The 13,878-nt window shown below is 36.8% G+C and overlaps 1 protein-coding gene across 1 annotated transcript in view; it reads right to left on the bottom strand.

Moving 5' to 3' along the window:
• LOC140239053 (anoctamin-7-like) overlaps nt 1-13,662 on the bottom strand; it is a 53,224-nt gene extending 39,562 nt beyond the window's left edge. Inside the window, exons 1-3 of the mRNA XM_072318950.1 lie at nt 13,493-13,662; nt 3,467-3,557; nt 1,678-1,973 (exon numbers count right to left, since the gene is read on the bottom strand). Coding sequence (XP_072175051.1) covers nt 1,678-1,973; nt 3,467-3,557; nt 13,493-13,594 — 489 coding nt within the window. The 5' untranslated portion in view covers nt 13,595-13,662. The remainder of the gene's footprint in view (nt 1-1,677; nt 1,974-3,466; nt 3,558-13,492) is intronic.
• Between the last annotated feature and the right edge of the window lie 216 nt (nt 13,663-13,878).

Here is a 13,878-nt window from a genome sequence, read left to right as displayed (position 1 = left end):
TGCATGCCAGCTCAATTTTGGGAAGAAAACTATGGGTCAGATTGGATGTGTGTTCAAGTGATTATCTTAATGGTTATCAGTTTACAGGAAGATCCTAGCGGTATTAAAAAAAATGCACAGATTTTATTCCTTATATGCAGCCTTGACGGCTGCGTGCGTGTATGAGGGGATTGGGGAGATGTTGAGTATAATCATTTCAAGGATATCATATTAACATCAGTCAATATCTAAAGTTCGCATACCCCATTGGGTAGGGGTAGGGTGATTATTTGGCAGAGAAGGCTCAGTTTAAAGGAGAAATGACAGCCTTTTGGTTATGGGCGATCCAACATGAATTTCACAGTCACCATGACACACTTTCTTGCAAATTTAAAGTGATTACAAAATATGTCATGCAGCCAGTCTCATAAAAAGTGGACAGAATTTAATAGTGACTGCATAGATTTGAACAGTTCTTCCAAGGACTACACACACATGGTGTATTTTAGGTAAGATTTTCCTGTCACCTCCTCACTATGCAAACATAAAGTCACTTATTCATGTTGTTGTACCTGAGACTGCAATTCATCATGGATTGAATGAACAGGGTGACATCAGAGAATGGTACAGATTTCATTGACTTTACACCTAAGATGAGAGAATCTGGATTTTTTTTTGGTTTCTCACTTTTTTTCTTCATACAAATCAGTGATACAATGGACTGTACAAGCTGAAATTTTCGCGGTGGTTTTATTTTTGCGAATTTTGCGAATCGCCTTTGAACCGCGAAAATAACAACGCGCGAATAGCTAAGTTCAATTAGACCCTAGCAACCGCGAAATTAACAACACGCGAAAATGTCCTCCATGTAGCAATTCATGAAAATATCTGTACGCGAAAATTTCAGCTCGTACAGTATTTAGTAGTCATAACTATTTGACAGTTAACTAGCATTACATCTGTCTATCAATCTTTATTTTGAAGATGGCATCAAACACTGTGGCATCAAACAGTGTCATCTTAAATCCTGTGTCTGTGTACTTTTAACACTTCTGTCATCATCACCAATCCTGTCTCAAGATGCAATGTCCATGGCTTTTTGAGCTGGTGCTTGCAAGAGCTTGCAAGTTATATCTATTTAGTCACATTTTGGTATAGTTCAATGTGAATCGTCTAGACATTTGTGTGTAATAGAAAGGCACAGGCAATGGAAGACAAAAGGAGAATGAATCTGGTGAATGTTGTACTGAAAGACAAAAACTGTTCCCACTACACGATTAGTTCCATCGCAATAGAAAATGGTTTGAAGACGTTCGCTTGTTAGTTTTTTCACTCGATTTTGTAGTTGGATTGCTAAATGCAACTTTCAATTGCCTAGAAAAAGAGAACACTACTTCATCTGGTGACTGTAACACTGTAAATGTGGAAATTTTTGTGCATTTTGTGCGACTAGAAACTGGTGCAAAAATAAACACACAAATATTTTTGTAACGTCTAGATACCATGAATTAAAAACAAATGAAATTCATCTCACTTGACAGAGCATGAAAAATTACTCATTAAAAAAATATCTATCAATAGCTGTTACTACAATCCCATTTTCACACCAACCCCTCCCCCCCCCCCCCCCCACACACACACACCCACTCAATCCACACTGGTGAAGAGAAATAAGATTAGATTGCTCAACCAACCCACCTGCAAGGGCGCCTTGAGACCGAGCTCCTCAGCGAAGAAAGCCAGCGTGTCCCAGGGGGCATGCAGCTTGTAGTAGGTGATGAACTTCTTCTCCGTCTGCACCACGTCTTCCTCGATCTGCACCCCGGCCCTCTGGATGGCCTCCATGAACTTCTTGCGCCATGCCTTGTGCTGCTGCTCCTGGGCATCCTCCTCGGTCGGCGGCAGGTTGCTGGCCCGCCGCTCGCTGCGCTCCTTTTCCTTCTTCTGCAGCTGCTTCTCGCTCAGTTTCTCTTCCTCGTAGACGACCACGAAATCTGGTCACGTACAGAGACCCATATCAGAATTCGTTTGGGAAAGTTGGCATGTACTCTGCATCTTCTCAATCAGTGCATTCATAAATTAAAAGGCATACGTACTGAATTTTGTACAGTTATACCATACACTACTCATATTTGAGCACATCTGAGCTCTATTGCACAATCAACACATGCCTTGTCAAATATCTCTCTTCATCATCAGTGATGGTGCATTAATGTACAATAACCAGGAAAGAGGTTTCTCTATGAGCAACATCTTTCAGCATTCTTGTACTGCTTTGAACAGTTCTAAAGATTCTGCAAAGAGTTGACAATTTAAAGATTATAGACATCAACTAAAACTTTTAATGATGATTTCATACTGTTGTAATGACAACATAATCATTACTGCTATCAATACCAGTAACATCACTTGGGTGTGAATAAAATAATAATTTTGCTGACATCATCGAGTACACTGCTACTGTACTATTATTAGTCTTCATTATCATCATCATCAATGCTAAATAATATTAAAATCTGACATCATAATTCTACTAGTAACATTAGCATATGTTGCAGCTGTGAGAGAGAAAGGTACTATCTTCATCACCTTCACTATCATCATTGATATTACTGTTATCATTATCACCATGACCACTACTATCACTGCTCTTTTAATACTGATTTTACTTTCACAACTTTTAACTGTATTTCTTCTGCCATTTCTACAACTGTCTTTACCATTACAGTGACTCATATTGCCAATCATACTTCAAGTGAGGAAATGAAACATCCGACAGAGCCACAGAAATTGGGTAATGACTTGGTTTGGTAAAGCATGGTCCTAGATCTACTCACTATTAAATCCTTTATGTTCACAAAGACAATGTTTGTGGAGCTGTATCTTCTGTTTACATGTGTCAGTGGAGTGAATCACCCTTTTGCACTTTCAAATAAGAATCTAGAGCAGTCTGATCAGTCCCAATGATGCATGCCCAAATAAAATTTAATGATAGTCCAGCAGGTAAATCGGTCCTTTCAGAATGCACTGACACTAACATAAAATTTCAGCTAACATTGTTAGAATGCATGTGAGCAGTCTGCATGATCAACACTATTACTATGTTTTTATATATTTTGAATCAATAAACTTGTTTTTGATCACTTAATTCATTTTCAAACAATTATGGACTTAAAATTAATCACTTTTGGTAGGAAAGCAGTGGACCAAGAAGTTTAATTAAGTAATGTGTCAATATGATTTTTATTTTATACTTTGTCTAGAGGCAGACAATAATAATATGAAGATATTGTACTCATCATGATAAAGTTACGCTGAATGAAGGTGTCATTTCAAGTATCTGGTAATTACTCCAAGGAATGATAGCCTTCTCTCCACTCTGAAATAAAAACTGACTGTGCAGATTCATTATATTCTACATGTAGGTAGAGTATTGAAATAGAGTTGTAACGGAATAAATGGACTTGATATCAGGCTAGTTTCTTACCAATCTTTCTCTTGCCATCATTGAAGAAGGTGCCTGGATGATCATTGGTGTTTTGCTGGGTGAACAATATGGTGTCCGAAGTATCATTTTGCTATGCAAAGGAAAAAACAAACACACATATAAAAATGATAACAACAAAGTTGACAATGCAAGTTAAACTTCTTTACAAAGATCCAACTACATGTACATCTCAACGCCACACAATGCATATTTTTTTTTTTCAAACATAACTGACTAAGTATGAAAAAGCTTCCTCCTTTTTCTAATAATTTAAATTCATCAGCACCTGAGTAGATATTGTGAATTCTTGGAATTACATGCTCTTTCACGTGTCATAGGAGGTTTCTCGTTATCCCACCATCATATAAGAAACCTGAAGTACAATGTGCAAGTCTCAACCAAAACTATACGATCCCTTGAACAGATGGACCCTACAGAGCACTGGTAAGCACTTTTTAAAGGGTGTTTAAAAGTCCTCAAAAGTTTTAACTGATGAATTGTCTGTAAAAGGCACTAGAAAGCAAAGACCCAATCATAAAACATACTGCCACTCAAACTCACGTTTACGAAGTAGACCATTCACACAATTAGCAACAAAAGAACAATCAACACAATAATGCCTTCTATTGTCTTTAGCCTTACAGACAGAAGGACATCTGTTACGAAGAAGTCTGTATGTTACCTTGCGCGCATGGATTCAAAATGCTCACAACAACTAGGCGTACAGCTGCCCTTTGAAGCTGTATATTGGAATGGTGATTTTATAAACTTCTAACGGAGAATGCCACCACAGGACAAATTACTTGGAATAATCATTGATACACTGTAGTTTTGGATGAAATTGGAATAGGGGTCTACAAGAGAAGGAATAGCATTTGAATGTTGGGGTGTTATCAAACGTGGGCTCCTGTCTGTGGCGAGTTGAAAATGGTCATAAATATGACAGTGATGTCATAGCTGCAAAAAAAAAAAGAAAAGAAGATTTTTCCTGAATCATTTTAAGAACTCTGTTCATGATGCATGACTCATTTCTTAACATTTTCTGGAAGAGAACAAAATACTCATTAGAATGTAACTGAAATAAAGATATTTTTTCTTCGAATTTTTGTATGCAATTTATATGTGCTTTTGCAACGTGGTACAAACAAGTTGCCACAATGTATGTCTGCCAATTTCTCCTCAGCAAACATACACCTTTTACCAAATGTACCGAGACGAACATTAGAAATACTGACATATGGTTGTGTCATCTGGTAGTGAAAGTGATGTGTAAATAGGAACAGTTACGCTCCGTCAGCAGAGCATCCTTTGGGCGTCGTTTGCCCCCAATCATATTTGTGAAGTGAAGCATCCTACACAGGCATTATCAGAGTGCCTTGAAAACACGCGTCCTGTACTAAACTGCGAATCTTGAAAAGGAAAGAGTAAATTCAGAGGGTGATTCCTAATATTGCTGTGCATTGAAAGTCAGTAAAATTCTTTTAATTACGTGTGATTATTTAGATACGCTAAACTTCAAATATGCTTATATTTTTTTTTTTCACTGACGGCAGACATATCAAACAAGGTTTAGTGAAACCATTTACTATATTGGAAATCAGACAGGAATAACAATATTCAAAAGTACAAATTATAATGATTTCAACGGCATACACTGAAATCAACTCAAACATAGAATAGAATTGCACTTTACCAACACCATTCATTATCCACATGAAAGTATGCATATTATCATTCATTTGATGCTGGCATTGTGTGCAAAAGATCCATGTAGTAATATCACCTAGTCTTCTTTTCAGACTGCAAACAGTATTTTTCCCTGGTGTTAGGTGCAATTCCACTCATACAGGATGTAAATGTATGTTCAAACCGACTCTAATTAGTTATTGTAATATGTGTTTATACTGTAAATACATTGTAATCAATATATGACTATAATATGATTTTGAGGAATTGAGCCACTGGAAATTGCAAATCATTTAACAAATGTCCTGTCCCTTTTTCAATATGATTCATAAATGTCAAACAGACTGAAACAAGACTAAGAACCAAGGAGACTTTACAATGTAAAGGCACACTATTTTTGTAGCGGAGCCATCCAAGCATAAAAAAGCATATGAATGGAATATGTCTGAGCATTAGATCTTTCATAACTCATTCGCTGACGGCTTAGTGTCCACAAAATCACACCAGGAATGAAAGACCAGCAGTTGGAAGGGCGTGCATTTTCCTCTGGCCTTCACACACTGTGATTCTCACTTTACAGTCTATATAAAGTTGACAAAGTTTTCTACTATTACACTAAATGTAAACTTATGAGAGGCCCTTTATACAGGTTCTTTAAGGGGGCAAATCGGGGGTGCATTTATGTTCAATTTGCCGAAGGCAGAATCAGTGTTTTCAAATATATGCTTTCAAACATGCTGATTCAAAACGACACTCATGGGGGTACTGTGTAAGGTAAATATTTTCAAGCTTGAGAAAAAGCTGATAGTACCTTATACCACACACACGCACTGTGTATTGCTGAAGTCCTTTAAACCCCTATTGTAGTGAACTGTTCTGCATATTATACATGTCTACTCATTGTGAACCTGAAAGGCATTGAGATGATCGTCGAATCATAAACTTCTGTTTGGCATAAGATATGCTTCTCCCGTAAATGTGATCAGAGCAAAACACTGACCATAAATGCACTAACTCGTGCATAAAGAATCAGCATTTTGAAAACACTGTTTGTATCAAGGCGAGTCGGAACACACCCATGTTTTTACTCTAACCACGTTTCAGAATGCTGATTCCAGCACTAAAATGAGAGAATAAACACACCCTAATAATCATTGCTGATAAATTTATTAAACCTCATACTCCACTGCATGTAGACCAGACATAGAGTGGTTAGCTCTTTATCAAAATCATCACTGCTTAGAAATAACATGATGTGGGGAGAACTGAGTTTTTATCGGGCAACATGTACATATCTTGGATGATTTGAAAAGTGGAAGGCCAATTTTGTACAACTTTATATAAATAGGTCCCTTTTCAGGAAAACTCTCCTTTTAATACACAGAAATGGTAAATTCATACAAGGTTTTGAGCACAGAAGCTATAAACTTTGCATGCCAATCTCAGAAAAAAAAACAAAAACCAAAACACCCATTGTGTATGAGTGGAAGAAAAACCCAGAAAACCTATCTCAGCACGCATGCCTCCTAATTTCAAATGCTCACTAAATTTCTGTATACCTTGTGTTTAACCAATTTCATACTGAATTATGAAATCCCCATAGACTAATACACAGGCCACAAGGTTCCCGTATGGAACGGGCCTGCCTTGGTTAGGTCTTTCGCAGATTTGATAAAACATATATATAAAAACAAGAGAAATTGAGGATTTGTGCCATTTTTTAAAGCTTTTAAAAATGCTTGTCTAAACAAAGAAATAGAGTGTCAAAAAATCTTAGTAACTGACTTGTCTTCATTTAATATGCATAATGAGCTTCCACATAAAATGGGATGGAAGAATAAGTGGATATTTTTTACTTGCATGCAAAAGTGCTGTCACAGAAAGCAGACTGGAACATATTCTGCTTCTTTATAGTGATGTGAGAAAAGTGAGTTCAGGAAATTATTTGCTCTGGAGATCTAGATGTTATCTGCCAAACCATTAGCTGAAGAGGGATGACACTTCCATTTCTATTTATTACTCTCTATACTTTAATTTTTAGATTGTTTGGCTTTATCAAAAAAGGTGAGATATTTCATATTTTTTCTTTCTGCAGTGTAAAAATAAAAACACTATTCTTTAACCCTTGCAAAATCCTATTTAGGTGGATGTATATGTATAATTGCAAACAAACAAACAGAAACACAGGGAAAACCCATAGCTTATCATTTACACTGCCAGAAAAAGCAGAATCTTCCCAGTGTTTTGGCAAATGCAGATCATGCCGAAGAAAAAATGTCATAGATTTGGGCCTTTCAGTAGTCAAGGAGTGCACATAAGTGCTTTATGGACAGGCTGGAAGGAGTTTGCTCCCTGTGAAGAGGGCAAATGTGTGACAAAAAAAAAAAAAAAAAAAAAAAAAAAAACCCAGAATAAAACCAGCAAGTCGGGGAATGAACGTCCATTTACACTGCCCCCCCCCCCCACCCAAAAAACAACAACTTAATAAAATAAAAAAGAATGAAAATAAAAATGCACCTGCAGTACATGTGTAGTTGCCCAGCATCTTCTGACAAAACCTGGAATGTGCCAAAAACAATTAATTTTTTTTTTCAGTGGCAGTGTACAGATGTAAATGACCCTAATGTTGCCACACTGAAGTCTACATGCCATTCAAAGCATTATTTACAATTCGCAGAGGAGGCAAAACCCAGCTTTAGGGCTTCAAAATAGTTCCAAAATGCAAGTTAGCAGGATAGAAACAACCAATGTAAAATTTTAGTCAGTATTCAATGTTATCAAAAAGTATTGTAAATAATTACATGTACAATCTCATGTAAATATACATAATGTGATATTATGTTTCTAGACTAAACTACCTAGAGTTATGGTTTATTGAGAAAAATATTATCTCCTTGTATTTTAGGCTTTATTGCAAAACTTGTATATGGTAGGATGTTTTGATATGACCGACCTACACATATTGCATCAAATGTGATAACTCCAACATTTTTAAATCACTGCCTCCAATGGCAAACAGTACCTTTCATAATGCATTGAATCTGTATCTTCCCAACCTATGGGCCAGATACACAAAAGGACACCATGGTACCTCGTAATGGTACTGCTTTTTAATACAACTTTTCCTTTTTCAGTTAATTAGTAAATTGGCTGTACTCAGATACTTCTGACATAACCCCTGGTCTACTTTGCTGCAAAGTGGAAGTCCCATAAAATATGCCATTAGTCAGATATTGTTCATATTAAAGGATGGTAAAAACAAACATCTTTACTAATTCAAAATAATGATTCAAAATGTCATGGGATATAGAATTTGGCATGGTCTCTTTGGGTTGGTGGGAATGGCATACTGCAGATAACAGAAAAAAAAAAGACAATTAGTGCAAACAAATACAATCACTATATTTGTGGCACACTTTAAAAATAAACTTTATATGATTAATGTACATTCACTTTATATATTTATAGTAATCATAACGTATGAATGAAATTACACATTCATGCAAGAGATCACACAAAGAATTACAATGTAACAAAAAGGTGAAAATCAAATTCACCCTTTGGCTTTACTTCACAAAGACTTCTAGGTAGCAATGTGGGTTGCAAATCACCAGAATGATCATGGGCACTTGATTTTGGACAGGCACAATCGAACACATTTATGGCCTATTAAATCTATATTATGAATAGCATACAATCTTACAGTATATATGGAGTCAAACGACCTTTAAACAACAGCCAAATATCTGAGAATGGCTGAATGCTGTGTATCTAGGTGGAACTGCACAGTTGCATGCACTTTCAAAGCTACTGGAACGGAATGGTTTGGTCAAAATTAACAACCAACACTGCATACACATCCCCCCCCCCCCTCCAAGCCAAGCCCATGATTAATCAAGTGTAAAGTAAATGCCACCGGGTTAAAATGATATATCATGGCAGTTGCCATATGAGAGACTGCAAACTGTTGTGGTTGTTGTTCATTATCTGCTTTGTTTTTCCTCTTGTTTAAATCAGACCAAGACTTCACTCATTCTTGAACTACACATGTAAGTCTACAAGTTTGCAATTATGTATTTGTAGGGTCCATAAGTAGTCTATGTGAATGACAACATCTCACGTATCACAGGTGGGTTGTACATGATCAATTGTAAAAATCATCACTGTTGAATAAATGATTTATTGCTCAAATAAAATCTCCTCTTCTAGGCATACAGCTGTGTCAAGAAATGTCTGTCAGGATCCTCAAAAACAATTATTGCTGGTCAACTGATGCTGATTTGCACTCATTCACTGCTAACTGCCAAATGGATGACAAACCAAATCATACTCTGAAGGGATCTTTATCAATTTGTTTTCATAAAAACATTGAATGAAACCTACGAAATACAATTTATGCATGTTGACCTGTATTGACTTATTAGTCATATACCCTAATAATCACATACAGTGTAGGTGGTTGATGCAATCTATCAAAATATGCATCATATATAGATTTAATCTTAATTGTTTTTACTATTTTTTTTTAAATTACATACTAGTACTATACTGTATGTACTTGGATTTATATGCCAAGAGAAAAAGCCTCCAAACCATAATTCTGTCAATAACATCATCTGTCAATCACTGGTAAAGTAACAATGCACCTTCCCCTAGATGGAGTATACAGTGTACATGTGACTTGAAAGTTTTTCTGCAATGCCTTTTATTTTCAAATCATAGGAGTACTAAATATGCAAGCTATGCTCCGTCTACAGGATGGTGCATTCCAATAAAAAAACTTTTGTCAATCACATCTGTACTAACATAATAGCAATTAGAATGCTGAATTGGCATTTAACTTAATCAGTTTCTGCAAGCAACCTGTAACCTAGCATGTTTCACATTATGAATACATTGTTTCACATATTAAGCATTTAAAGATAATAAAAAGTTTTGGTACCTCAAAAGTTTCCCTGAATTTCCGTGTTTCAGGTTAAAGTACCTTTCAAATAACTAACACTGTGAGACTTACTCGCCCCAAAGTGCTCTCATTTCTCAGTAATCATGCAAATAACTGCGACCAGCAGCCCCATACGCATAGCGTAACGGGGCTTCGCATTGTAGCAATCAGGATCATGACAGATTTAGTATCGCGGGTAAATATCAACTTAAAATCCAAAAAATTCTTCAATTTTAAGACTTACCAATTAAGTTGAAGTCTTGAAAACAGGCTTCGGGCAACGTTTGGTTCTGCCAATAGTCCCTTTCTGTTCGAATTGATGACTGAATGTGACTCTGTCGAGAGGACCTTGGGAGAGCTACATACACTGATTACTACGGCCAGCGCATACGCACACATCACATGCAAACAAATTTCAAATCCACGAACGGATAAGATGTTTGTGTGCGCATGCGCTGGCCGTCAATTCAGTGTAGCTCTCCCAAGGTCCTCTCGACCGAGTCACATTCAGTCATCAATTCGAACAGAAAGGGACTATTAGCAGAACCAAACGTTGCTCGAAGCCTGTTTTCAAGACTTCAACTTAATTGGTAAGTCTTCAAATTGAAGAATTTTTTGGATTTACGTTGATATTTACCCGCGATACTAAATCTGTCATGATCCTGTAAGCTACAATGCGAAGCCCCATTTAGCTATGCGTATGGGGCTGCTGGTCGCAGTTAGCTACACAGTATGCGTATGGGGCTGCACGCTGCTGGTCGCAGTTATCATGCAATAATGGTTTCGTACAATACGTGTGCTACCTCGCCGCCGTACGGCGGCGGCTCTGGTACGAAACCATTATTGCATGATTACTAAGACATGAGAGTACTCTGGGGCGTGTAAGTCTCACAGTGTTAGTTATATGAAAGGTACTTTAACCTGAAACACAAACTAAGACAAGGAAATTTAGGGAAACTTTTGAGGTAATACCAAAACTTTATATTATCTTAAAGTGAAGAGAGTAATCAAATATCACCTTGTTAGTTACGAGAATATTTATTGTGACAATTATTCATTAGTGTTCCATGCACAAATATGGGTGACTTGGCCCAGTGGGAGAGACCCTACAAAGATAGTTGTTGTTGTTGTTTCAATAGCTGCATAAATTTCTACTGTCAGTACGGTACATGTAGGTGAGGAGCATTCAACTTTGACGAGTTGTACTGTATTTGAAGGCTAAGGATTTCAACAGTCAGATTGTGACCTTTACTGAAAAGTCCTTCGGTGACTTTTTTATGCTTTTTGTGATGCAAAATCTGACGGGGATCAAATACACATTTGGCAACCAGGAAACATGCAGAGTGAATAAAAACCTAAATTAATGCCATTAATGGATGAATGGCTATGATGAAAAGCAAGAATCATTTAAATTCTTCCTCACAATTATTGTTCCAATGTTATTTAAATATAAACATGTTGTGATTCAGGGAATTCTACACCCGTATTTATAAAGGTCTTTAAGAAACCTGCATAAGGCTTGAAATCCAAAGGACATGACATTCAATATTGTTTGTTACATTACATGACAATTGTTCCAACTGATATTGATGATACAAATAGGACCTACACTGTAGGGACAGTATGACCTGATCATGCTACAATGGAGGGGAATTAGGTTCATAAGCCAAGGTATTAACTTGACAGTAGAAGCTGTGTGACTGAGGAACATAATAATGGTAATTTTATGAGTTGTTCTGACATAAGTGATCTGAGACAATCTGTTATGATTGACAAATAAGATTTCATTTGATGCATTTCATGTTCAAACTGGACCCAAGCTGTTACAGATTTTAAAAAGGGATGGTACAGTTTGGTTGAGATAGGGATTCAGGTTTTAACTTTTTATGAGATAATTAGAAACCACTTGTATTTACTTGTATTCAAAATATCAATGAGCATACAATTTTAAGAGGAATTAAATGTTTATATTTAATGAAAATTGGTTCTGAAATGGCTGAGATAATATCCAAAAGCAAAGCAAAACAAAGTGGTCCTAATAAAAGGTGAGAAAGAAAATATTTCAAATCTTTCTGTGGTGAGCAATTCTCATTTCAAAACGCCAAAGCAAATTTCACCAAAATTTTCACTGGTAACAGTTGAAGGCTGCACTGCCCTTTTTTTCCTGCATTGTTAATGACGGCTCTTAGGTATGAACAGCTGCCTAGCAACAGATATGATTCTGCATGGGTAACGTGAGTGGTCCTTATGTTAACATGTTCACATGGTTGTAAGATATGGAACCTGACCAAGTAAGAAGCTGTGTACAGTAAAATGTATCCTGTTCCTGCTGAAGACAGCAAATATTGATCCACACATATACATGAGGGTAACTCAACCTGTTGTCAGCCCCAAAACAGGTGGTGATCTTCCCACAGGGTTCCACTTTCCCTCCCTGTCACACAATGTAACTACTAGATGTAAACCTCTGTACATTTTCTATATATGGTAGACTTCTACACACTGTAGCTAAAAACAGTGTCCACTGGAAGCCATTCTCCAGCAAATGCTTTGATCTATTTTCGTGTCGCATTATTTTGAATCCACAATGCATGCACACTTTGGGAAAACATTCTGTGTTTCAAAGCCATGTAACTTTTTATAGTTCTAAGTACTATGCTAAAAATTCAGTAAAATGCAGCAAAGTTACTGAGGAAATTGCAAGCTTTGCTGTGGTGTCAATTTTATTACAAACTTCGGAAAGAGTGTTTGTACAGTGCTATGATGTTTGCTGTGCAAGTCGGCACATGAAGGCCCGAATTCTCAAAGCTGGAATAATTAACTTTTCTGCGGAATAGTTATTCCGGGGAATAAGATATTCCACCTTTGAGAATAGATTCCGGGGAATAAATCGCGTCATTTTACGTCATGAGGGCCTGATTTGCATAAGAGGCGTAATAAACCAGTGGAATAAGCGGTGTTATAAAGTTATTCTACCTTTGAGAATTCGGGCCAAAGGGTTTAATAGAAAGGATGATGAAGTTTATAGCACTTTTTTTATGCAAAATATATATAACAAATTTTACTGGTTGCTTTTATGTATGCCACTTGAAAGCATGTCTGTTTTTTTTTATTTGAACTTACAAAGTCCATGATAAAACTTTAACTCATTAAAGCCTGTTCCCTACATAAATGAAATTCTGAAATCCCAATAGACCTGGACAGTGCTTGCCATGTTCTCTCTGACATTGTGCTCACATCAATAGAAATGAATGGAAATACAGAATCCTATTTCACTAGTACTAGTACAGTAGTAGCAATTCAAATAATCTTCTGCCATCTTAATGAAACATATATCTGTGTATGTTTCAATGTCCAACCCATTGCTTTTCTTTCCATGTATGCACACGGACACTCACCAGATAGTCCTTATTGGTCAGTGTAGTAGTCTCGCTGGTTGCCCCGTACGTATCCATGGGAACAGCCACACCGTTCCGCTCCGAAGCTGAGGAGGATGACATGACACGTTTTTCCGCTCAGGTCCAACTCTGCTCGCATCTGCGATACGCTGTCATCCCACAATCATCCCTTTCTGCTCTGAAGCTGCTCTGAAGACATACAAACATAGATGTGTACATTCCATAATTCAGACAATCATAACTTTGCAGATTTACTACCCTATAGAGACATTTATAATGTTCATTAAAATGTAAGTTGACCCATTTTTCTCCTACAGTTAAACTCGCATAAGTCGATCTTCTCGGGACTGTGCAAAACACATCGACTTAGGCGATTTTCGACTTGT

Source organism: Diadema setosum, chromosome 15 (assembly GCF_964275005.1).
Source record: "Diadema setosum chromosome 15, eeDiaSeto1, whole genome shotgun sequence".
Lineage (NCBI taxonomy): Eukaryota > Metazoa > Echinodermata > Echinoidea > Diadematoida > Diadematidae > Diadema > Diadema setosum.
Note: the sequence above shows the minus strand (reverse complement) of the source record. Positions and strands in the feature narration are given on the sequence as shown.